The following is a 26,800-nucleotide window of genomic DNA, read 5'->3' as shown; positions in this document are numbered from 1 at the left end:
TTACGGCTACTGGAGAAAAATTCGCATCTCAAAAAACGTTGAAAAGGTATATAATATCCTCTATCGTTTTTTATCCATCCCGAAGAGTAGGCGGAGACAGAATTTCGACTTCTCAGCTGCAGTCAGTTACAATTGCTGCCTCCGTGCACTTACTAAAAAAATATATGCGATCTTATGATACTACAAACTTTGTATCAGTCCTCAGAGCAGCCGCAAAAACAACAAAACATTGGTCTGCTCTCAAACAGCCGGTAATCTCTAAGTGAGAAAACGCACAAGGTTGACAGTAGGAGTGCGATGTGCCTTCAGACGACCCTACGGCGCTTTGTTCTTATCACAGCACTTCTCACATTGGTCTGGAATCTTTTGCCCACTATTCTCACGTATTTTGGACATGGCATCAGCAGGAACCAGTCCCTGGAGAAGGACATCATGCTTGGTAGAGGGTCAGCGAAAAAGAGGCAGAGCCCCAGTGAGACAGACTGACACAGTAGGGACAACAATGGCTCAGGCATAACAAGGATGACACCTAACAACGACAACCAGCTCCTCTATTAAGCTGTGAGCTAACTGAGGGCAAAGGCCATGTCTTACTCCTCTTTATAATCTGTGGACCTAGAATAGCGGGCAGCCTGTAAGAGGGGCTCCAAAACTGTTTGTAGAATAAATGAAATGAATCAATGGAGGAATAAATGAAGAAAGTGTTAAACAGCTTAGAGCGTGATCAGGAGAGGTGATGGCATTTAAGATGATCTTAAAGGATTTAAAGGGAAGAGTTTCTGAAAGGGAATGTGGGCAGAAGGGGCAGGGTACAGGGAAAGAAAGCATGGAGCTTACAGAGAGCTCAGAAGTTCAGTTTTAGGTAACCCCTCGTTTAACGTGGAAACATAGCCGACAACCACGCTGACGGGGGTTAAGTACCTCACAAAGCACCCTACTCCATCTTCCAACTAGTGTAATCCGGTTTGGACAATCTGCCCTAGCACCAGCTTTCATTCCTCTATAAATGAATTCGTTTTTGAAGATCTACTATGTAAAATCTATACTTTTTAGGAAGTTTTTTTTTTTCCTATGACAAGTATTTTTTCCAGCATTTGCTATTTATATACTTTAACAAAATTAATACCCAGGCTTTGGTATGGAGCACAATACCTGGCTAACTATACATAACATTTTTTAAGCTTAAAATATGAAATATTACTGCACATAAAAAAGTCATATTTTCTTTAATGAAGTCAATTACATTAAGAATCGGACAAAATTCAGACTGGGACTTAAGGTCAGCTTACTCACTGGGACTTCGAGTTTGGTATTTCACGGTGATGGCACAAACACTGGCCCTCAGAAATCTAAACTAAGGTCAATATGAAAACTTTGATATTTTTCTCTTGAAAAGAAAGATATCAAAGTACTAAAAGTTCAGTTTTAGAAACCTAGAAAACAGAAGATCTCTGATGTATAAAACTAGACCCTCTCCCTCCACTGGATAAATCCCGTGGGAAGTAAAACGGGGGGTGAAGGGTCAAGCGGTGGCCTGCGCCCCCCATCCCCGTAGTGCTTATCTCTCAGCTGTGGGGGCCGCCCCTCCCTGGAGGAAGGGTCTCAGCTGTGAGCGGTTCTCTTTCACGGGAAGACTGGAAGCAGCAGTGCTTCCTTGGCTCCCGCCAGGACTCCGTTTCCTGAAAGCAGCTAGAAGGAGAACCCAGGGTTCCAGGATCTGAGCTAAGAGAAAACATTTCTCTAAAATTATGATCTTCTCTATCTCTATAAAATGGCTTCTTCAGTTCAGATCCTTAATCAGGCCTTTTGCCCTTCGAATGCCGCCCCTCGCGGTCGATCTCGTTTCGTAACGGATGGTTTTAAGTTATTTCTGAAGCAGCTGCCGAAGCTTGGGGAAGAGCTTCAATGCGTTCCGTGTGGTCACTTCTGTAACTTCTTCCACTGAGATCCCTTTCACCTGGGCAACGTATTCCGCTGAAACGGTAATGTTCCCAGGTTCATTCCGCACCTGGAACAGAACAAAGCAGACACTAAGTCAAGCCTAACACCCGTGTAACGATTTATTGAATAAATACTTTTTAGCCACGTGGCACAAACGGTTTGCACCTGACGGCTAACTTAGAGGTTGGCAGCTCAAATCCACCCACTGGTAACGTGGAAAACAGGCCTGGTGATTTGCTTCCATTAAGATTACACCCAAGAAAACCTATGGGGCAGTTCTACTCTGCGATACACGGAGTTGCCCTGAGTCAGAATCAACTCGACTGCAATTAACCACACAAAAACAACTGAGGAGCTCTTCTTTTTTTTTTCTCTTTTAATCGGGGGAGGTGGGTGTCTACAGAGGGAGGAGCCCCTGTGCTTTAGCTTAAGCTGTGGCTGCAACACTGATTATAAGGATCTGATCTTCCTGAAAAGAACACTGGGGTTTTAGCAGCTGAGTTCCCGCGACCCAGCACATGAGGCAGGCTGCAACAGTGAACACTCGGCAAGCTGCCTGGCTGAGGGATGAACGGCCCTTTGGTTTTGGGCTGAAGTGAGCGCTTAAAAAGTGAGTGCTTAAAAAGGTCACTGCTTGCACCTTGGCCTCTACACCTCACAGATATATTACACTTTGATTCAAGAAACGCCACCGTGTGTCTGAAAGACTAAACAGATTATGTACTTGGTTTTTGGCAGGTCATAGTATAATTGACAGTATTTTTTCTTTCTTTTTTTTAATATAATTTTATTTATTTTGTTGTTGTTGAGAATATACACAGCAAAACATACACCAATTCAAGTTTCTATGTGTACCATTTAGGGACGTCGATTACATTCTTCAAATTGTGCAACCATCCTCATCGGTCTTTTCTGAGTTGTTCCTCTCTCACTAGCCAACACTCAAGGGCCCCTAAGGTTCCTATCTAATCTTTCAAGTTGCTGTTGCCAATTTGATACCATATAGATGGTTCTTAAAAGAGCATAAGGCTCAAGGCAGATCTTTTTTACTAGTTAAGCGAAACTATCGCTCAGTTTTAAGATGACTTCAGGGGATATTTTTGCTTTAAGGATTAAAGATTATCTCAGGGCTATAGTTTCAGAGTTTAATCTGCCATTCATGGCTCCAGAAAGCCTACAATCCATGAGAATTTGGAATTATGTTCTGCATTTTCCACCTTTTGATCAGGATTATTCTATAGAATCTTTGATCAAATGTTCAGCAATGGTAGCTGGGTACCATCTGCTTCTGGTCTCACGGCAAAGGAGGCAGTTGTTCATGGAGGCAATTAGCCACACATTCCATATCCTCTCCTATTCCTGACTCTCCTTCTTCCTCTGTTGTTCCAGGCAAATAGAGATCAATTTTTGATGATGGCCGCTTGTAAACGTTTAAGACCCCAGGCACTACGCAACGAACTAGGAGATAGAACAGAAGCACTAAACATGTTATTAGGCCAATTAACTGAGATGTCCCATGAAACCATGACCCTAAACCTCCAAACCAAGGAACCAAATCCTATGTTTTGGTTGTACATAAGCAACGGCAGCAGCTACTCTTTTCTTTTTCTATCATTGTTGTAAATATATCTATCACACAACTTTCGCCAATTCAACTTTTTATAGGTGTACAAGTTACTGACAGCAATTACATTAATCGACTGTGCAATCCTACCCTTAGTCAATGTGATTCTGCCACTAAGAATGGAAACTCTATCCTCTCCTACCCCTGGTAACCACGGAGAAACTCTGGCTCTGTGCACGAGCCTGTTCTTGTCTTGTTCTGTAAACGAGGTCATATAAAATTTGCCCTTTTGTGATGGACTTACTCCACTGGGCATATGTCTTAAAGCTCCGTCCATACTGTAACAGGTATCAAGGCTTCAGTTCTCTCACTAGGTATTCTGAGCTGTATTCCATTATACGTATGCACCACGTTTTGTTGATCCATTTGTCTGTTAATCGGCATGTAGGTTGTTTCTACCTTTGAGCTATTGTTTTTATATTCTTATAAGCACAGATTTTAAAAAATATGTAACTAACTGGACATTAACTAGCAAAATTCACACTGCCTTCTTAAATAATCACAGTTTATTAACAATCATGTCACCACTGTCCCCAAGCCTCCCAGACTCGGATGCCAGTCCTCTGAACGGGGCAGGCCTGGAGACACAGGTTTGACGGGTAGTGCTTGCTAAGCCACACGTTGGCAGGTTACTCTAACAGGAACTGTATAAATAAAGCAGACCCTGTAGCTTCCTTTCAGAAAATTATAGCATAAAACTATCAGTATAAAACAGTATGAAATTTAAAATGAGTTTTCATGGGCTCTAACAACAAAATGAGATACTATAGTAAAGATCACATAAATAAACCTATGACTATATAAATATTTCTACAGAAAGAAACAGAACCTCATTATAACATGGCTCATTAAAAAAGAAAAATGAATATTTATTGAGCACCTGCTGTATACCAGACACTGCTAGGCACTTTCACATATGTTACTTCATTTAGTCCTCACTGGAATCCTTTATTATTCTGCCCACATTTTATAAATGAAGAAATAGTTTCAGAGATATTAAGTAACTTGTCTAAAATCACATAGCTACTAGGTTGCAAAGACAGGATTTAAGCCCAGATTTTTCTGACAGTAGACACTGTAATTTTTACTATATTGGTCTGGCTGTCATTATTATGTAAATAAGGACATGTTCCACATTAAATTTAAAGCAAGTATATTTAGAAAAAACCCGAAATAAAAGTAATCCCTCAACCTAGCATTAAAATAGGATTCCACTGCATTCACACTAAATGAGAAACACAGCTAAAGTGGAAGTAGGTAAATTAAAGACACAATCTAAATAATGCAGAAACTACAAAACCATCTACCTGTCTTTCTGGTCCTAGTGCAGGTGAATCTGTTTCTAAGCACATAGAAGTCAGAGGCAACAGTTTCACGAGTTTCTGCTTCTTGGAGGAAAAAAAAATAGCTGTTAAGTTTAAAACATGAGAAATAAAGATAAAATAAGAACATCATGTTAAATTCAAGACAAGCAGAAGGAGTGAAATAATAAAGAAGTGAAATCAATGAAACTGATAACGAAAAAACTACAGAGAATCACAGAAACCAAAAGCAACACTGTATTTGGGATTGTACAATAAGGCAAGAAAGACAAATAACGGGCACACTTACTGTAAAGGCAAAAGTAAGACTGTTTTTATTCATAGATGACACGATAGTCTATGTAAAAAAATCCTAAATAATCTACTAAACTCTGCTGGAATAAATGAGCTTAGCAAAGTTGCTCGATACAAAGTTCAATATATACAATCAATTTTACTTCCATATGCTAGCAACGGATAGTTGGTAACTGAAATTTAAAAAAAAGGTACCATTTACAACAGCATCATCAATATGAGACACTAAGGGATAAATTTATCCAAATATGTGTAAGTTTTGTATGCCGAAAACTACAGTAAAATGATGAGAGATCAAAGAAAATCTAAATAAATAAAGAAATACACTGTGTTCATGCCAGTGCTCCCTATATTGATCTAGAGATTCAGTGTAATCCCAATCAAAGTCCCAGCTGACTTTTTAAAAAAGAAATCATCAGGCTGATTCCGGTATTTAATGGAAAAGCAACGGATCTAGAATAGCCAAACTATTTATGAAAACAACCGAGTTGGAAGACACATACTACCTGGCTTCAAGACTTACTATAAATCCACAGTAATCATGACATTGTGACATTGGCCTAAGGACAGATCTATACGTCAATGGACAGAATAAAAAAGCTAGAAATAGATCCCCTTCCCCATATGTTGCTAATTTATTTTCAAAAAAGCGCTAAAGTAATTCAAGGTAGAAAGAACAGTCTTTTCAACAAATGGTGCTGGAACTGGACATTTATGGGCAAAAAATAAAAAGAACCCTAACAACGCTAGGAGCCCTATACGTAGCAACAACAGTATACAAACACCACTAACTACGCAGAAGAGAAACTAGATAACTGGGAACGCCTAAAAATTAAAAGAATCCTGACTCATAACTCATATCATTTAAAATGGATCATAGAGCTAAAAATAAAACCTCAAGCTACGAAGCTTCTAGGAAAAAAAGATAAAATCTTTGTGACCTTGGGTTAGGCAAATTTTTTTGGCTACAACACCAAAAGCACAAACCGAAAAAAAAAAAAAAAGGATAAACTGAAGTTTATCAAAATTAAAAACTTATGCTCTTTGAAAGATACCATTATGAAAATGAAAAACTTGGAGAAAATGTGTAAAACATAGCAGAAAAAGGACTTGCATCCAGAATATATAAAGAATTCTGCCAACTCAACAATAAGAAAACAACCAAATTAAAAAAGCAAAAGATCTGAATGGGAATCACCAAAGAGGAGGTGTGGATGTACAGATGGTCAACAAGCCCATGAAAAGATACTTAACATTACTGGTCACCGGGAGATGCAAAGGAAAGCCACAAAAGAGTGATGACTACACATGCATTAGAATGGCTTAGAAAAACAGGAAAAAAAGTGATTTCACAAAATGTCAGAGGGGTTTAAAGAAAGAATTCACCTGTCCACTTCTTACGACGGACGGAGGGATTGAGAAGAAGTACCCAGCTCTGACTCCTTCCATGGCCACAGATGGCCGGCCGTCAAAGGCATGCAGCAGCACCCTGTCAGCGCCTCCCAGAAACGAAAGATCAGTCAGAGAGGTCCTCTGTGGTTTCTTAACAGGAGGCTTTCTCATTAATTAAACTGAACAACAAAGGTCAGAGCTTTTAGGTCAATGCTGGCTACTGTGATGTAAAGACGAGGGCCTACGGCTTCCAAAAGGCAGACAGTTGTAGAGTACCCAAACAGCAGACTAAACATTAACACAGTCAATTCTTAATCTTCAGAATGAAATTACTAAAGAAAATTGAAAAACAAACTTTTAAGCAACTATTTAAACTTCATGTACCATCAAATCTTTTCCAGGATTTGTGAGCTGTCAAATTATTCTTCCTAAGAAGAGATTCTTAAGCACGCAAATGGATCTTTCTAACAGAAATTCTAATGCAAGAAAAACTGGAGAGCTAAATGACTCACAAATTCAGAAGTCAGAGATGGCGTCACAAAACCTCCTCTTTATGCTGCTCAGCCTGTATAAAATCCTGCTTTCAGCTACTCCAGCTGGGCTTAGCTCTCATCACTGACACGAACGATGCTTTCTACTCGTAAGCATTTACATTTCCGTCATTATCTGACAGCTGTTTTCAAATGGTAGGTGTGATCATTAGCGCATTATGGCCACAAGCGAGTTATGAAATCAGTTTTGTGGGTCACAGCCACAGTGTGTACGTGTGTGTACACATATATATATATAAAAACACACACATATGTATATACACATTTGTTAAACCTTTGTCAGTTTTTTATATGTGTAAATACGGAGTCTCAAAATAAAGTACACTTACTGTGGGTGGCACTTAAAACAGCTTGAAAATAATGCTATATAAGATATATTTTTTACTTCAGAAATAGTAAGATATAGTTTTACTTTAGGAAGATCGAAGCGCATTTTATGTATGAGGGCCACAATCTACATGATACTATTTTCTGAAGCAGCAACCAGAAAACATGCAGTGATCCAATGCCACTCTGTTACTGCCCTTCTTTGCCCTGTACTGTCCTCTCGCTCGTGAACCAACTGGTTCAGCTGATTAAGAAATGTGAGCTGCTAAATTTTTAATTAAGGAACATAACTTGATCCAATTTTTCATTTGTTCTCTGCGAGCTTGACACCTATCTTAGCCATGCCGAAAACCTTGTAAAGAGCAAGCTGACTTGCAAAATCATCTCGGCTGATTCCCAACCCCCACCCTCGTCCTGTTCCCTTTCCTTTAAGAAACCAAATTAAAACCTGGCTGCTCTAGGAGAACGCGGACCGGGACTGTCATACTTTAAGCACCAGGCACGTTGCTCAGGAATCCGAATACCTTGCTCCCGTAAGAGGTTGATGGTGGGTCTTCCAGCTGATCGTGAGTGAACATTTCTATTTAAAACCAAAAAATTCCAATTAAGTACTTAACCCGCTGCTGTCCGGTGGATCCCAACTCATACCGATCCCACAGGGTTTCCCAGGCTGTAAGTCTCTGCGGAAGCCAACTGCCACATCTTTCTCCCATGTTTAAGTACTTGGGTCTGAAAATATTACAGTAAAACCTGCGAAAGCCAGAACCTGTGTAAGGTGGAAACCTCTCAGGGAAAGAAAACTCAAATATTTTCCACTAATAGGGAGCCATAGAAAAGTAGTAATACTGCACCCCGTCAAAGGCGGAAAACTTGGGAGACCTGGAAAAACAAGGCAGTCCCAACAAGTTCTGGCTCTCACAGGTTTCACTGTTATTTTTGTTTTCTGCATGTAATTCGGAGAAAAAGAAATGCAGGGTTCCATTTCAGGAGGGTCTCTCTGATCATTACTTAATTTCCTCTATAGTTATTAACACAGAAAGATGATGAATTAACCTACAGAGGTAAATTTAGTCTTTTGGCTAATTGGACCTGTCTGATTAGGACTTCTTTTTGTTCTTCTTTCTGTTCGTCAGTGCTGGCAAATCGTGGGGAGAAGTCGAGCCCGACCTATAATGGGGAAAAAAATAAAAACCCAAAAGACATGCCATAGATCAGTGCTAACAATAAAAATATGTGAGCCACATATATAACTTTACATTTCCTAGTAGCCACATCAAAAACATTTGACAACAAGTGAAATTGATAATATATTTCATTTAATACTGTATATGCAAAATATTATTTCAATATTTAATCAATATAAACTTATAAGTTATACATATATAAATCCTGTTTACTAAGTCTTTGAAATCTGCCATGTGAGTCACAACGGCCACACTGGTGCTCACCAGCTGCATGTGGTCACGTATGGGCCAGCACAGATTAAAGATAACTGCCTCCCTTGGTAATATTTTGGCGTGCACTGTTACATCATAATCTGTATTCTGGGTCTAAGTGTTATTCTTATCTTTAATTAGAAACAGAATTTATCACCAAGTGATGAAAATAGTTCACAACTACTTAAAAAAAAAGTTCCTTAATTACAAACTCTAGTCTATTTAAAGAAGTCCCTGGGTGGTGCAGACAGTTAAGCGCTCAACCCAAAAGGCAAGCAGTTCAAACCTACCCACAGGCATCTTGAAGAAAGGCCTGGCAATCTGTTTCTGAAGGGGTCACAGCTTTAAAAACCCTGTGGGGTGCAGTTGTACCCTGTACACAAGGGGGCGCCAGGAGTGGGAACCAACTCAAGAGCAACTGGTTGGCAACTGGTGGTCTATTTAAAGTGTGTTTCTAATTTAAAAAAAGCCACATATACTATTTTAATGAGAGATAACACATATTCAAACAAAAGAATAAAAAGCATAGTCAGTCCTCCTTATTCACAGGTTCTGTATTTGCAAATTTGCATACGCGCTGAAATTTATTGGTGACCCAAAATCAATACTCAAAGTGCTTCGCGGTCACGCATAGAACAGTGGAGGCCTGGGTCGTTGGAGCACGTTCCCAGCTGAGGTGGAACGAGGTGACCTTGGCCTTTCTGCTTCAGCTCTCACACTGTGAGCGACTGTCCTTCTCACAGTCTATTTAATGCCATGTGTTTTGCATTTTTATGCTTTTTGTTGATTTCTCTGTTTAAAAGGGCCCCCAGCATAGTGCCGAATTGTTGTCCAGCCTTCCTAAGCACAAGAAGGCTGTGACGTGCCTTGGAGAAAATACACACGAGATAAGCTTTGTTTATGCATGAGTCTCAGTGTTGCTGGGGTGAGTTCCGTGTTAACGAATCAACAATTTGGTACCATTCGGGAAAAGGAAGAAGAAATCGGCTGATCTGTACCTGCGGCCCTGAAAGCACTACAGTGATGACTACCGTGCAGATGCTGTGGAACATCAAGTAAATGGAACGAGAAGTTACGGAAAAGCAGCTAAATCCGCAGACTCAGGCAATGAAAACCAATAAAAGTGGTACAGTGGGCAGCACAGCTGTGAGGCTGAAAGCGAAGAAGCTTAAACCCTCCCAGCTGGTGCTGGCTGACATGCAGGTTTCAAAATGGAATGGCATAAAAAATGTTAACCTTGCAGACAAGACAGGTTCTGCAGATCAGGAGGCTGCAGAGGAATTAAAAAAATCGTTGCTCAGTGTTACACAGGAAAAGGGCTATGTGGAAGGGCAGGTTCTCAACACTCCACCAACCTCTCCCTTGGTTTCGTGGGGCAAGCCAAGGACAAGAGGGTCGACTGCCCAGCACAGTGCTCCATCACACTTCCTGCAGCTCCGTCAGAAGTAAGCTTTCATGGAATATTCTCAAAAACTTTAAATGTTTAACCTTTAATTTTTTCCCAGTATTTTCTGTATTTGCATTACTGTGTTGTATAGAAACATAACCACAGAAAACTCTACGTTCCCCCAGGGGCAATGGTTCAGTACTCACTAATTCAGTACTCGTGGAAATTTTATACAACAAACTACCACAAATAATGAGAACTGACTGCATATAGAAACGCTATTAAGGTGGTTTTCCCCCATTAAGATAAGCCTGTGGTGAGACTTTCTATTGTTTCACCCCCAAGCTCTTCTGCTCACTGAGAGTGTATCAGTAAGCTATCACTCAGCTGAATGGTAACAGTTATTCAAGACAACTGTAATCACCAGTGCTGAACTAAAGATTATTTTTATCTGGATTAGAAGTCATGATCAGCTAATGGGAGCTTACCTCTCCAATTGCCAACAACTGATCCTTATAATTTTCAATAATGGGCAAAGCCATATTCAAATCCTGAAAGCAAGCAAGCACACCGTTAAAACGGAAGAAGAAGGGAACTGGTATTTTGTGAACACCTCCTACCCGCCAGGCACTCTGTTATGCTGGGTGCTTTACTAGCATTTAACCCCATAACCACTCAGGAAACGAGGGATAGTAATCCTGCCATAATGGTGAGAGCCTCTAACTGGAATCTGAGTAGAGACACATGCCAAGATAAACTCACTCAGGTTACAAGAATGCAGGTTTTTATGAAGATTTCCACTTAAGCTTCTCCTTCTGTTCAGAAGGACTTTCCTGGGATTTAGGAGGACTATTTTAGACTTCTTGGAATAGTTACGCAAGAAAGCGGAGAGCTGCCAGGAGGCCACCTCTGTAGGTGAATTTTGGGGAGTGTATTATTTAAGGTCTTCTCAAAGGATACTAATGGCTTGTGAATTTATAACAGTGAAATCTCATGAATTCTTCGCAATGTCTTCATTTATCTCTTTTGTCCTTACAGTACTGCTTAGCCTATTTTTGTCCTAAAGGTTCAACAATATAAACAATGAATATTATCTATGTGCTTGTTTGTTAACTACTGAAGTAACTGTATACCATTAATTTCAACAATATCACCATTTTCTCTGAAAAGAATTCACCCTGTGAGGGTTCCCTTATAAGGAGGGGAAATACAACTATATGGAAAATTGCTTCTAGATACCTTTTAAACTATTTTGAAGATCTGAGTTTTGGGATACGTGAACGGCAAGGTACTTTGACTAGAGATAAGTAGAACGAGAGAGCACTAAGGGAGATAAAGCAAATAGCAGAGCAAGGGATTTTACGATTATGCCTTGAGAGAGAGAAAAGACATGGGAGAGTAAATCAAGGCCTTAGGGGTGTATACTGGTGGACCTGACGAAGGATGAGACCTGGATATCAGAGCAGCTGACAGAAGGCTGGGTCGTTTAAGCAGGGTCAGGCAAAGCTTTTTAATACCAAACATTCAAACTACTCTGTGTCTCAAAGGGACTGGGCAAGTGGGAGGCAGCACCCAGATGTTTGGCACTTAGAAGGTCTTGAATGAGACAGAAACTACACATTTGGATGAAAACCAGACACAGGAACAAACAGGCCACTTGGAATGTCTGTTATCTACAAAAATAGCGAAACAAATTTACAAAGAGACTGTTCAAACTCCTCATGAAACAGCTCTGTAAGCTTCTGGCAAGTCAAGTACAGTAAATAGAAATTAATAGCAGAATATAGATAATTCATACTACTAATTTAATACGTCTACATGTTATTGTGTGTGTGCTTTCTTTTATTTTAGGAGATATGAAAGTATTTATGAGGGCAGTCACAGGTCTATCTCTGACCTCAGCTCTTCTTCTCACACTTCCCCTTTAAGGTCTCAAGATCCTTAACAGCTAGTGGTCCTATTATGGGGGTTTTCAAGATCCCGCACCCTGTGATTGGGGGTACCACTACTACTATTATATTATTGTTCACAATTTACAAACAAGGAACTTGAGACTTGGCAAAGTTAAGTAAGCTGCCCCAGATCACACAAGCCAGTCGGCCAGGTGTCTCCTGACTTCAAAGCCCATTCTGTTTCCACCATACTGCTCAAAGAAGGAAGGGAGAAGGATGGAGAAAAGGAAGGAAAGAAGGAGAACGGGAGGGAGGGAAGAGAGGCCTACTGTGATTTTAAATAATTACAAAGGATTTTTCCTTAGAGAAAACAATTAGTCTCCAGAACCTTTAGAGCAGGTGTGTAACAAAATGAGTGGTGCGGGCCAAGGAGGGATGTGGTAAACCAGAGTGCACGTGCTCTGCCTGCAGAGGGCAGCAGACTAGCCAGTGAACTGTGATTCACCACATTATTCAAGGAGCCCTGGTGGTGCAGTGGTTAAGAGCTTGCCTGCTAAATAACCAAAAGGCTGGCAGTTCAGCAGTTTGAATCCACCAGCCACCCACGGGAGCCCTACAGGGCAGTTCTACTCTGTCCTACACAGATGCTTTGACTTGGGATCAACTTGATGGCAATGGTTCACAGGTACAGCATCCCTAGTGTCTAAACAGTGCCCGGTAACAATACGCATTGAATGTATTAATTTGGGAATATGCTGAAAGATTTGTGTGATGTTAGGCCCACCCAGAGACACCTCAAAAGACAGGCCTGGCAATAGGCTCTGGAAGGTCACAGCCCTGAAAATCCTATGGAGCACAGCTCTACCCTGTACACGTGCAGTCTCCGCAAGTCAGAATCGACTCAGTGGCAACTAACAGCAACAGGCAATTCTAAATCCTAAATCAAGGCAACTTAATGAATGCTCAGCACGTACCTAGCTTTGTACCACATATTAGGGAGGGTTCTAAAGCCTTCAAGGAGCTGACACTCTAGGAACTATGCCACAAACTGTGGTACATACCACAAGTGCACCAGGAACAAGACAGGAAGAACTCTGTTTATCACTCATCTATTTCAGACGGCTCTCCTGAGAGTTCCCTGTATACTGCTGGTATTTTAATTACTTTCATAAGTTAAGCCATCCTATCAGCCACTTTTCTTCACCTCCTCCAGTGCTACTCTGGCCCAATCCATCACTTCTCACATGGACTATCACAATAGCCTTCTAACTATTCCCGCTTCTTCCTTTTTGCTCTCCTCAAAATTCATTTTTCACACTATGAGCAAGGAAATCCTTTGAAAACCTAAGTCACATCTTACCTTCCCCCACTTTAACTCCTCACTTCAACTGAACGAAATCCAACAAGCCCTGTATGAGGTGAGTCCTGCCAGTTCCTGACCTCAGTGCCAGCACCGCCCCTCCCTCCAGCCATACCAGCCTCCTTTCCACTTCTTGACCACAGCAAGCTCATTCCTACCTCAGGGCCTCTGTGGTTTGTTTTCTTTGCCTATGACACTCTGACCTCTATCTGTACATGAACAACTCCTCAGGTAGCAGCGTAGATGTCACTGCCTCACAGAGGCCTTTCCTGAGGACACAATCTAAAAACCAGCACCCAGAACCCTATCACATAATCCCACTGTGTTCTTGAGGCACCTAGTGCTACCTGAAGTTCTCCTGTTTCAGTATTCCACTGCTGACTGTCCTCCTCCATCTAGAACCCGGTTCCAGGGGCCGCGTCTCTTCACTCTAAGTGCCTAGAATGGTACCTGCCATGCAGTAGCTGCTCAGTAAACACTGCCTGCCTGCCTGCCTATTAGTATAAATCTCCACAACATGGAAGCTGGGCAGCTGCAATCTCCAACATTTTGGGAATTGTTAACTCTCTGGCAGTTTAGCTAATTTTACCATACTCAACAACTCAAGAGAGCTAAATGCTAAGTATGCATTTTTACCTGAAGTGAATGAAAAGTAATCTGGTTATGAAATAAGCAAAGCTACCCGGGGTAACCTAATGCAGAAGCGAAGACTCATTACTATAAAAAAATGACAGCCCTCACATCTTAGTGTACTCATGGGCTAAAAAAGTCATCGCTTCTTCAAATGGGTATTGAGCTTTAAAAATGCAATAAAGCTCTCAAACTGCGTATCCTCCTGCCAGCCAGAGCTGGAGAAAAATGTAGAAGACAATTCTAACGCACAAAAAAGACCAGACTTACTGGTCTGACAAAGACTGGAGAAAAAAGAAGTCCCCCATAATTCCACAGACCCTCACAGCTACGATTGTTTTTGTGTTTTTCTCCCCAGCTTTTCCTAACGGGACACGTTTTACCTGGCTGTCACTGACAGACAGTGGATAAACACTTGCTATCCTGCTTTTTCTCTCTATATTATACTGTACACAGCTTCCATGTTGCTACAGAAACCTTGTAATCCTCGTTTTCAACAAATGCATCATATTTAGCACTTAGTTTAACTTAAGATCCCTTTATCTCTGAACCTCTAGGCTCTTTCCACTTTCTCTTTATTACAAATAATGACAAATATCTTTGTGAAGGAAGACAGCGCTTCCCCCTTTTGGATTACGTCCTTAGACTAAATTAGAAAACGGATTACTGAGTCAAAAGGTATCATCATTTTTGATGGTTCTTGTTGTATGTGACTGTTACCTTTAACGTGACACTTCTCTGGCCTTCTGGTGGCAGTCCTTGAACTGGGTGAACACCCAGGCACGGCAGGATAAATCCACTGTACCTGGAAATATGGAATCAAGTGAGAACGCGGGGGTAGCAGACTACGAGACTGCTCTGAAGGGCAAGTAGAATCTCTTTTCAGGGGTATGTTAATGTGACTTTTCCTTCCCATTCTCTTTAAAAAAATGGATCATCTTTGATACTATAAATCTGACATCATCAATCTGACATTGTATAAAAGCAGCAGTTTAAAGTCTTCATTAAAAGTGGCACCTTTCTGAAAGCTGCATGATCTTCTCAAATTCTCCTGAATGTTCAGCAACTGCCACAAGGGCCGTAACGTTGGCCTGAAACAAAGGGGATACGATAGTTAAGAGTCCCAAACAATGTACACATCTAATGTAACTGAATGAAATTTTAAAGTTTTCTGTGCATCCTAGTCCTCCTTGGCCACCAGGCTGCAATGACACGACAGCCATGACTTCTATCACGTTTCAGGCACTTCGCTTCGTGAACACAGACACCACCTCAATTCATCTGCACAACCTCCCTGTGGGCTTGCGTAAAGCGGAAGCATCTGACGTCCTCCAGGTTCACAAGGGGGGAGGATGATCACCATCAGCCCAAGCTGATCCCTGTTAGGTGGGGGTCAGACATGCTTCCACTCCCCCACGTTTGTATCCATTCTGATAGCAGGTCTTCTTCCCATGGCATTCTCCACTTCTCTGCTGGGTTCAATAACTTGTTGCAATGGCCACACAGAACTCACATACCATACGATTATTAGGTGGTTTATCAGGGAAGTTACAGGCTACAACTCAACCAGGATCAACTTCAAAGTAACAGAAAGAACTAAGGAGACGGGACAGTTTGTCAATCAGGATAGCTTCCAACCAAGACAGCTCTCAGCTTCTTCTTGGCTGTGCCTGCAGGCAGGCAGGCCTTGCTCTTGGCCATGCCCACAGCTGACCCTTGTTCTCAGCCTCTGCCCTGCTCAGACAAGTATTACAGCTCTTTAGCTCCACTGATAAGTGCCTGGAGGCACCCCACTGCAGCAGGAAGCCTCCTGCCTGAAGGCGCTCAGCTCTCTCACTCTGTGGGTCAGCTACCCACTGCAGCTGCCTTGCTCCACGGGCTGGGAAGCCCAACGTAACCATCTAGTGCTGGTCTCCTGGTTCTCACGCTCACGCTATCTCCAATATTACAGCTATCTCTGTCTCTGGGGTCTAGGAGGTTCTCAGGGTAGGGACCCTGAATCCAAAGGACCTGCTCTACTCCTGGATTTTCTTTTTGATGGTAGTGAGGTCTCCCTCAACCTCGGTGGGACTGGGCCTTTTAAGCCTAGCAAAATGGCAAAACTGACCAGTCCCCTCAGTTTGCCACAGCTACCTAGTTGATGTAGTACTGACCAATCCCTGCAGGGGTTTTACACACCTTATTTGTATAGTAGACTAACCAGTCTCTTGGGAATATTGTGGTCTAGCAATCAGCAGAACTATAAATCCCAGGGCTGAAGGGCCACATACAGGAGAAGCCCAACGCTCTGCAGGCAGGCATTGCTATAATCCATTTTCTAGGTAAGAAACCAAGTTTTGGATGAGGTCAAATAACTCACCCAAGGTCACAGAAACCCAAATCCACTGCCTTCGAGTTGATTCCTACTTCTAACAACCCTACAGGACAGGGTAGAACTGCCCCAGAGGGTTTCTAAGGCTGTAATCTTTGTGGAAGCAGACCGTCACATCTTTCTCCCACAGAGTGGCTGGTAGGTTTGAAACGGTGACCTTTTGATTCGCAGCTGAGCGCTTAACCACTGCGCCACCAGTACTCCTTCCCAAGGTCATTATGCTTGTGTAACTCCACAGCCCGTGCTCCTGTATAAATGTATATAAACATGTGCTGGCAACCGCTTTGGGATCTACCACTTTATGAGAAAATGGCAAAATACCAGTTAAAATGGATTTCATAGACACTGTAAAAATTAATAATTATTTTTCTCCAAACAAATCAAAATGTTTCAGAAAACTTATAATTTATCCATGATCTCCAGAATAACGTGAATTTAAGAACCGACAAATGGACCAATCTGTTCCGTATTGAAGGTAGAGACAGTGGCTGAAAGCACACGTTTTAAATGCCGGCTGTTTTGTCTGTAACACTTTATTAGTGGTACATCCTTGGACTACTTCTCTTGGCCTCAGTTTCTTTATCCATAAAATGGGGGGTGGTGGCTATAAAGCAGTAACTCTCCTCAGAAGTCTGGTGTGAAACATTGAGATAAGGCATGGAAAGAGCGGCGCATAGTGTCTGACACACAGTAAACAATAAATGCTACGTATTAACCGCTGAAGAAGTATCAGCAGAGTGTATCTAAATTTCAAGCAGTTTTAGCTTGAAATTAGTAAGGAACAACAACAACAAAAAAATAAGGCAATCAATAGATACTGACTTACCTTCTTGGCTTTCTTTAACACATCATCCAGATCCTAAAAGAAACATAAGTGATCAGTTATTTTAGATGAGTGAGTAACTGCTCTGTCTGTGTGTATCAAGGCAAGTGAGTCACCACAAAGAATGACAATGACGGCAAGGAACGGGGTGGTGGAGAGAGAGTCTACAGTGACCCACTTCCCGTCTACATTTAATGTCAGTAAACCTGGCTTCTGTTCCCACTCCACGAACACAGAAACTGCTGTTGTCAAACACAAAAGACACTCCTCTGTCCTCTTCTCACTTCACCCCTGAGCAACGTCTGGCACCCCTCACTTGCCCACTCCTTCCTCCTCAAGATACTTTCCACTGTGAGCTTCTGCAACACCATTCTCCTTCTGCAAACACCACTGTCTCGCTGGCTGCTACTTTCCAGTCTTCTTGACTCGTTCTCCTTCCTTTATCTGACTTCAGGACCCTCTGCTCCTCCTCTCAGAAAAAAAAAATCACGTGCCGTTGAGTCGATTTTGGCTCTTGGTAACCCCACACGCGTCGGGGTAGGACCGCTCCCTGGTAACCCCACACGCCTCGGGGCCCTCGGTAACCCCACACGCCTCGGGGCCCTTGGTGACCCCACACGCGTCGGGGTAGGGCCGCTCCCTCGGTAACCCCACACGCGTCGGGGTAGAACTGCTCCCTAGTTTTCAATGGCTGATCTTTTGGAAGATCACCAGGCCTTTCTTCCGAGACACCTCTGAGTGCACTTGACCCCCCGACCTTTCAGTTAACAACTGAGCACAGTAAGAGTCTGCACCACCCAGGGACTCCTGCTCCTCCTTTATGGGTTTGAATACCACCATTATGCTAATGAGTCCCCAGTATTTATCTCCAGCCTATAGCTCTCTACTGAACCCAGGATTCACATTTAAAAATGACTACGTGACATCTCCAACATGTGCCAAACGTAACTTTATTTTTTCCCAGAAACCTATTCCTTCCTTCTTCCCCAACCTGTCTTTCCTCAGTAAATAGCACCACCATCTTCCCTGAGACAAAAGCTAAAAATCTGAGTCACCTCCGATTCCTCCCTTTCCCTAACTCTAAATATCTATTAAAGAGAGAAACTGAGGACCAAGTTGACAGATTCCTCTGAGCACACAGAAAAATTCACAAAGGTCCCTGACTATTGTAGAACGTACCCAAGAGCAGAACAACAGAAATACAGGAGACACACTGACTATAAAGTCACACAAATCTGTTGAGACATGTTAACCATTAACTTGCTCAAAATTTATCTTGTGCAAAGAATCCAAGATAAATATGCCAGAGGTTAGTCAATGTTCAATTTCTGCTGTATATTTCCTTTTTTCCTTAAAAAAAAAAAAAAAAAAAACCTCACTTCAGTTAGCCTAAGATGAGCCTACCTGCTTTTCTGAACTGAAAGGTCTCCTTGTGTGCATACGTATCAATTGCTTAAATAAACTCTATAAATCTTAATTTGTTTTGTGCTTTATTTTGGAAGTTTCTGGTGTCAGAAGTAGGATCTGGAGACGACGCCCAAAGACTTCTTGCTGCTGGTGGGAGATGACAGCACCCACGTGGGCCCTTTCTGCTCATTGCTCTTTCATCACAGTTGAGGAACTTGAGTGAGTCTCTCCTGGATCCATGCTCCATTCCTTTTGTGTTGAGCTCTCTGGGTTCGTATCTTAGCAGTTTTGGACATCCGTTTCTTGGTAAGTCAACCCACTCTTCTGACCCATTAGAAGCAGGGGGAAAATGTCTGTCCTCAGTACCCCAGGGTCAGCTGTTTTTGCAGGTCCTTCTTTGAGATTTAAGCATAGAGATGGGTCTGTTTGTTCTAAAAGTGCTGTTGCTTCCTAAAACTCCCACAGCTTACATGTTCATGCATTATGGACCCAAAACTTCTAGTAATTTGGAAAAATGGATTGATTTTTACCAGAGATGACTTAACAGCAGTAGCTCCTTTGGGAAACTTTTAGCATGGAAAACATCATCCATTTGAGAGATGCGCTTGAAGAAAACAAACTCGTATTCAGCAAGTAATGGGGAGCACTTTGGACTGGTACAGCAAAGCTTCCAAATGACAAAATGATTCCCAAACTGCTTCTCTGACTCTTTATAGTGTGCAAAGGAAAAAACCTTCACGACTCTCCCCTTCCACTGCTCCAGAGCCATGCCACGCCCATCAGCCGCTCTTTAAACCAACTCTACCTCCAATTCATCTGCTCCTTCAGACTCATTTTACTGTCTTCCTTTTCCTCCAACTCTTCGTCTTAAGAACTGTAAGGGTCAATTTCCTTTAAAAATTAAACTAGCCTCTGAACCTGGGGTACCCACTTCTGCATTTTTCACACCTTGGCTGACAGCAGAACTCCCAGGCATAGTTAAGGACTTCCCCGACCCCAAAAAATGATCAAACAAGACTTCAAACTTCAAGAGGAGTTTAGAATACTGTTGGGAGCATAAGATCCTGGGCTCCCAACTTACATCAACCTATTTTTATTCAGATGTTAGTGGGGCCTGGAAAATCCAAAACCTTGTTATAAAAAGCAAATTGGGAAACATCAGATGAGGATATTAAAGATCTAGCCTGCCACACTACCAAAGATGGCATTAAGAGAGCTCGAAAAGTGGGTCAGGTTTTATTAAAAGCTGTCCCTTCCACTTTTCCAGCCAAAATTGGATGATTACACAAGCATGCAAAGAGAAGAAAGATGAAACCACAGCAGACTTTAGGGCCTGGCTAGAAGAGATGTTTGGCCAATAGGACTTAAGCCATAGGGACAGCAATATGTGTTGTTATTCCATTGTGTAAATGGACTGTGCCCTGAGATTGGGCACCTAATAAAATGACACAAACTGGAATATGAAGTTACCCCAACGGCAGAATTCTAACATCTGGCAGAACACTTTGAAACAGCTCTGGACTCAAAATGTTTCACGGTAGATTTGTGTGTAGCTTTCTTTGGCATTCTGGTAGATATGGAAAGCCCGTATTTATTTGCCTTTACTTGGAAAAATCAGTACACTTGGACAGTAATGCCTCAGGGATTTTCTGAATCTCCTACTTATATTTCTCAGGACCTTGACAATAATACTAAAGATCTGGGGGGAAAAATTAATTTTCAGAATAAATCTACTCTTATACAGTATGTTGATGACCTTTTACTATGCTCCCTAGATCAAACTTAGTCAAAAACTGACTCTCAATTTACTTATTACAACAGCTTGCCTATAAGGGACAATAAGTCTTTAAAAATAAACTGCAATTTATCCTTCAAAGGTTCATTATCTCGGGCATGATTTATCTGCAGGGCTAATCTCTCTTTCCCCTAGGAGACTTCAGGCTATCCAGTCTTATTCCTGACCTCAAACCAAGAGACAATTCCACGGGTTTCTAGGCCTAGCAAGATTCTGTGGAGTTTGGATTCCAAACATTTTGGAGATAGTTGCTCCATTGTTCGAGCTAACAAAAGGTTCTGTGCCTGAACCAATACACTGGGAAAAGACTCATGAAAAGGCTTTTGGGGAAATTAAAAGGGCTCTACAAAGTCTTCTGACTCCAGGCTTGCCTAACTATTGACTACCTTTCTTCTTATTTGTACATGAAAAACAGAACGAAGGTCTAGAGGTCCTTATAGAGAAACACAGGTCCCACCATAAGCCTGTTACTAATTATAGCCTTCAACTAGTCCCTGTGGCCAGAGCTTATCCTTCTTGTTTAAAGTCTGTAGCTGTGGCTGCTACAATAGCAGTGGCCTCTTCTGACATAGTCCAAGGAAGTTGTTTAACTTTAGAAATACCTCATGCCGTTGAGGTTCTGCACAATACTGAACACACTCAACATTTTTCTGCAAGTAGGCTTTTACCCTATGAGTTCCTTCTTTTGTCCCCTTCTACTATTCAAGTTAAATGACGTAGTATTCTCAGTTCTGCTGCCCTTCCACACTCGCCTGAGGACATGAATCTCATGACTGCTTGTATACTGTATTTCAAGTATTCACTCCATGGCTTGATTTGTAGGAAATTTTGCCTAAAAATTCTGATTTGGTATTTTATGTAGGTACAGCCTACCTTAAAAGTACCCAGAATTCTTATTAAAGTGGTGATGCTGTAAGGAACTAACATGAACTAGTTGAAAGAAGACCATTCTCTGAGTTTGCTTCAGGCTAGCAGGCAGAACCGTATGCTCTAAATCTGGCCTGTGAGATTGCTAAAGGACTGTCAACATTTCTACTGACAGCTGATACTTAGGGTAGTACGTGATTTTAGAATGCTACGAAACAATGCGGGTTCCTTACTTCTACAGGGACCTCCATCAAAAACAGAAAATTAGTGCCTGTATTACTTAAGACCTTATTACTACTTTCCCAAATAGGTATAATTAACATAGAGGCCCATATCCACAAAGCTGAGCCTGAATACCAAGGTAATATCATAGCTGATTTTCATGCAAAAAAGGCAGCCCAAAAAATTTCCCACGTACTAGAAAAACAATGTCTAGCATTAAATGAAGTCGCTCCAAATTTTTAAATTTAAGGCAGTTGGCTGAAAAACTAAAGAAAGAGCCAGAATTAGAAAACTGAAAAATGACTATCTCTATAATTAAAAAAGAACTTTGGGAGAGTCCTGACAACCACCTGGTTCTTCCTAAATACCTGGTTCTCCTAGAGTCCTTAAAATTCCCTTTCCTAAAGGCTCTACATTCAACCGCTCAACATGCGGTTGATAAAATGCTTCAAATTGTATCTAGATACTGGTGGGGAAATTGTACCAGTACAGTCGTCCCTTGCTATCTGCAGGGGATTGATTCTAGGACCCCCCTGTGGATGCCAAAATCCACAGATGCTCAAACCCCTTATGTAAAATGGCATAGTATTCGCGTGTAACTTACACACAACCTCCTGCACATGTCTCTGTTACTATAATACCTAATATAATGTAAATGCTATGTAAATAGTGCAATTTCAAGTTCTGCTTTTTTTGAACTTTTTCAATATTTTTGACCCATGGTTGGTTGAATTCATGGATTCGGAACCCATGAATATGGAGGGATGACTGTACTGTTAAACAAGTCAATGATCAGCTTCTAAAATACCAAACTCATAATCCTGGAAAAACATTTAAAACCGTCTCAGGAAAGACCCTTTACTTTGGATATTTTTAACATTTACAACTGCACTTCATCCAATTACCTCCCTCATGGAATAAAAGAAAGAAACAAAAAACCCCATTGCTGTTGCATCAGTTCTGACTCATAGCGACCCTATAGGACAGAGGAGAACTGCCCCATAGGTTTCCAAGGAGCAACTGGTAGATTTGAACTGAGGACCTTTCGGTTAGCAGCCCAGCTGTTAACTACAACACCACCAGGGTTCCCCTCATGGAATAGAACTATATTTTTATAATAGTTAATTTATGTTCTGGATGGATACAAACTTTTTTTTTTTTTAATTTTTATTGTGCTTTAAGTGAAAGTTTGCAAACCAAGTCACTCTCTCATACAAAAACTATAGTGGCTCTCCCTCTAATGAGATAGCACACTCCTTCCCTCCACTCTCTATTTTCATGTCCATCCGGCCAGCTCCTGCCCCTCCGACCTCTCATCTCTTCTCCAGGCAGGAGCTGCCCACATAGTCTCACGTGTCTACTTGATCCAAGAAGCTCACTCGAGAAGCTTTTCCTTATTGAAAAGCTGATGCCACCACAGTGGCAGGGAAACTTCTGAAACATCCCTCTTCGGGGGAATAGCTTCAGAGACTTCTCATGACTGTGAAACTCCCTTCACTAGAAAAAAAATCGTCCAAAAAAGAGGTTAAGTTTTCCCCATCTTATGGCATTCACACTGTCCCTATTGCCCCCAATCTTCTGGAAAAGTAGAATGAACTAACTCAAGCTAGCCAGATTGTCTTAATTCGCTGGGCTGCTTTGGCTCAAAGCAGCCCCTCTGGCCCTTATGACTACCAGATCTGTGCTATGTGGAAAACATCCCCTGACTCCTTAAGAGACAGTTACTGGATAGTCTAAGCCTTTGCACATCATGACGAGCTCCGCTGCAGTACTGGGACACACTGATGTGATTCAGCATTGTCAAGCTGTAACGCGGTTTTCCTAAGCTTATTCCCAACAGATGTGAGAAGCCTCTGAAGAGACAGCACCCTCTCCTGAGGAAACCAGACATGTCATAATCTTAAACCTGGCGACCGGATTTTCTAAAAACATTTTCAACGCAAGGCTCCTTTAGAACCACACAGAAAGGGCCTTATCTGGTTCTCCTCACTACACACATGGCAACCAGACTCCGAGGAGCCAACCCGTGGGTACACATTTCTTAGCTAAAAAGAGCCCCATCACATTCATGAACCTGACAACCTCTTTCTGATCTTAGGATAAAAATCTACCAGACAAAATCAATCCCCAGAAGCAGATGATCCCGAGGTAGACAGCTTCACCCAAGGCCCCTGGAACAAGCAGAAGAGTGTATGATGTGGGCTGCTTCTACCCAAGATCACAGATCAGAATCATACATAAATGCTTTTCTGTTCCCTTCATTTTATTCCCTTTTGTAACCACCTATCGAGAACATAACTCCTTTGTACTCCCTGCTCATCAAATAGCTCATCACACTAATCAAGCTAATTGCTCGGTTTGTGCCCACCCTCCCAAAAGCCCTCAAACTGGTATACGCTTAATCGTGATTCCATTAACCCTTTCAGATTTAAAAAAAAAAAAAAAAATTTTTTTTTTTTTTTTTTTTTCAGATTTAGCTATGACAAATCACATCAGATATACTCAGGCAGACAGATCTCCTTTCTGGAACGACGCTAGCCTCCGCCTCAGGAGTCTCTGATTGGGATTATTCCGATGTGGCAGTGTTAACTCCAGGGACTTGGTGTTTCGCTCGAAACCAATCAGAAGGCCATCCAGTAAGTAGGCAGCAGCGTTTGTTCGGTCTCTACTGGGCAGAACTCTTTATTTTCATGAAACCCATACCCAGTGCAATGGTCAAACTCCCTTCTGGGATACAATATATTCTCCTTCTCAAGAGGCCCATTCCTCTAACCAAAACGTGTTCCAGCGGGTTGAAAAATCTGGCAAATGAAATTGTTGGCTAAATGGCACCAAGATTTTGCACTCAGATAATGATCAAGATGGGTATGATCCCCCTTATTGTGTTTATACTCAGCTAGCTTTACAAGCTATTGTGCCTGCTGTCGGAGGTAACAGGTTGCCTTTTAATGCCCTAAAAGGACAGTATTTTGTCTCTGGCCGATGGTTTACAAAGCTCTACCTGCAAAACGCACTGGCTCTTGCTACGTAGCTTACGCTGTTCCCTATGTATTCACACAATCATTTACTCAAAGTGAACACTGCAAGTATGACAGACACCAACACTGTAGAAACACGAGAACAAACTACTGCCCATTTAGATGTAGCTCTAAATGGAAGTTGGAAAGAAACTCTAGATGAAAGCAAACTTACAAGATGCTCCATTCTAGGAAAAACAACTTCCTCTGTCTCAGAAGCTGAAATTTCTAGCATTAGAAGACACATTTTAAGATTACAAATGGTATTAAATAAAGCAGCATTAAAAGACCTGGTGTCACCAACTAGAAAAACCACCCTCTCACTCTCCAAAGAACTATCAGAAATTCACAAAGTGACTTTACAGGATAGACTAGCTTTTGATTACACATTGGCTTCACAGAGAGGTATCTGCACTTTGACTGGCTCGAAATTCTGTCTATACATAATGATACCCTGCAAAAAACTGCTGAACCGGTCAAAGCGAAACCTAAAATCCACAGGACTTGTTCACCCGGGTAAATCTTGGTTCTTGGGGTCCTTGGTTTATAGGAACCTTTTAAACCTTGGGTTTTGTCCTATCACTGACAATCCTTATAATCACCCTCCTCAAATACTTTATCTCAAGGATCTTAAATGTGTATGAGCAGCCGCTAGGAGAACAAATGATATTCACTGTCATCAGCCAACAGAGCAGACTTCAGATTACTCACCAAGGACCTTTACTCAGTATTACTGAAAAAGGGAGAAGAAAATTGCTAAAGAGAGAAACTGAGGACCCAGTTGACAGATTCCTCTCAGTACACAGGAAAATTCACAAAGGTCACTGATTGTTGTGGAATGTACCTAAAGACAGACAAACAAAAATACAGGAGACAACGCGACCATATCACCTGCATCACGCTAATCTCTCTTGTGACATCTGTTCACCATAACCTTACTTAAACTTTATCTTGTACAAAGAATCCAACATAAATATCATGCTGAAGGTTAGCCGATGTTTAATTTTCCACTCCGTATTTCTCTTTTTTCTCCTTAAAAACTCACTGTAATTAGCCTAAGACGAGTCTTCCTGTTTTTCTGGACAGAAAGGTCTCCCTGCATCCATACCGGTTAAATGCTCAAATAAATCCTGTGTGCCTTAATTCCTTTTATGCTTCCATTATTTTGACACACCCAATTCTTCACATACTATGGCTGCTATCTCTAAAATATGTCTTGAATCCATGTACTTCTTCCAAAGTCCCCTGCTACCACCGTACCACCAGCCAGGACAGTCTCCTGTCTATCCACAGCGAGAGGCAAAGCTGGTCTCGCGCCCACGCCTGCCGTCCTCCCCGGTGGCCACCCAGCAGCACGGCGGTCTCGGTGCAGACGGCAGATGTTGTCATTCGGCTTCGAGGGAGCCTTTTAATGGATTCGCACTGCGCTTCTCAGGAAATGCGAACTCCTCCCCGCCCGCCGCCTTCTCTCCCGCGGAGCCTCTCCAGCTCCCAGGCTGCAGCCCGCGCCTCGGGGGCCTGAACGGGCCCATCCCTGCCCCGCCGGGGCCCGAGCCCGCCTGCTCCCCGCGCCGCCGTCCGCCCGCCCTGCTCCGGGGCTTTGTCCTTCCGGCCTCCACGCAGGCGTCGCCCGGGACAGCTCCTCGTCCTCAGCCTCCAGCTGCCAACGCGGCGGCCGCACTGCCGGCAGCTCTGACTCCGCGGCGCTTTGCCCTCTGTCTGCCCGACTCCCCGGCGGACGGCGCGCCAGGCGGTGCGGCCGCGGCCGGGAAGGGCGTCTCGGGGACCCCTGCCGGGACTAGCGGGGGCCCGGCCCGGAGCTGAGGCGACCCTTAAGGCACGGGGGAAGGAGGTCTCCGTCGCCGCCAGTCAGGCCCAGGAGGAAAGCCGCGGGCGCCTGAGCCTAAACCGGGCGCCGGTTACACGGACCCGAGCCAGCGCCCGGGCAGGACCCGGGGCTTCGTCCTGGGCGAGGCCGCGAAGCCCACCCGAGGGCCAAGGGCCGCACCTGCCCGCTGCCCCGGCCCCGCCGCGCCCCCACATACGCGGTCAAAGTCGGGGGCGGAAAGGTGGCAGTGGCAGTCCACCAGCCCCGCGGCCGCCGTCCCCATCGCCGCCGCAGCCTTGGACGCGCCCGCGGAG

The 26,800-nt window shown here is 42.7% G+C and overlaps 1 protein-coding gene across 8 annotated transcripts; it reads right to left on the bottom strand.

Moving 5' to 3' along the window:
- Positions 1 to 1,209: 1,209 nt before the first annotated feature.
- On the bottom strand, positions 1,210 to 26,786 carry TATDN3 (TatD DNase domain containing 3). 8 transcript variants are annotated; one of them, XM_049868368.1, is made up of 10 exons: positions 26,704 to 26,786; positions 17,354 to 17,386; positions 15,174 to 15,247; positions 14,877 to 14,961; positions 10,763 to 10,825; positions 8,509 to 8,618; positions 7,976 to 8,031; positions 6,568 to 6,680; positions 4,873 to 4,953; positions 1,210 to 2,008 (listed from the first exon to the last, which is right to left on the bottom strand). In XM_049868368.1, exons 1-10 carry the CDS (start codon positions 26,767 to 26,769, stop codon positions 1,865 to 1,867), a joined length of 825 nt encoding a protein of 274 aa, XP_049724325.1. In that variant the 5' UTR covers positions 26,770 to 26,786; the 3' UTR covers positions 1,210 to 1,864. The 8 variants fall into 8 exon arrangements, with proteins under 8 accessions (XP_049724325.1, XP_049724328.1, XP_049724322.1 ...); XM_049868371.1 differs by having other exon boundaries at positions 4,873 to 4,950; XM_049868365.1 differs by having other exon boundaries at positions 25,919 to 26,783.
- Between the last annotated feature and the right edge of the window lie 14 nt (positions 26,787 to 26,800).

This window comes from Elephas maximus, chromosome 24 (assembly GCF_024166365.1).
Source record: "Elephas maximus indicus isolate mEleMax1 chromosome 24, mEleMax1 primary haplotype, whole genome shotgun sequence".
Classification (NCBI taxonomy): Eukaryota; Metazoa; Chordata; class Mammalia; order Proboscidea; family Elephantidae; genus Elephas; species Elephas maximus.
Note: the sequence above shows the minus strand (reverse complement) of the source record. Positions and strands in the feature narration are given on the sequence as shown.

Bases quoted from the DNA above. Each gene is read 5' to 3' on its own strand.
- TATDN3 (XM_049868365.1), bottom strand. From the start codon at position 26,047: ATGACAACATCTGCCGTCTGCACCGAGACCGCCGTGCTGCTGGGTGGC. The intron at 17,387-25,918 runs GTACGGTGGTAG...TGTTTCTTTTAG, and splicing joins GGAGACTGTCCTGGCTGGTG to GATCTGGATGATGTGTTAAA. The intron at 4,954-6,567 runs GTGAATTCTTTC...TTTTCCTCCAAG, and splicing joins CCGTCGTAAGAAGTGGACAG to AAGCAGAAACTCGTGAAACT.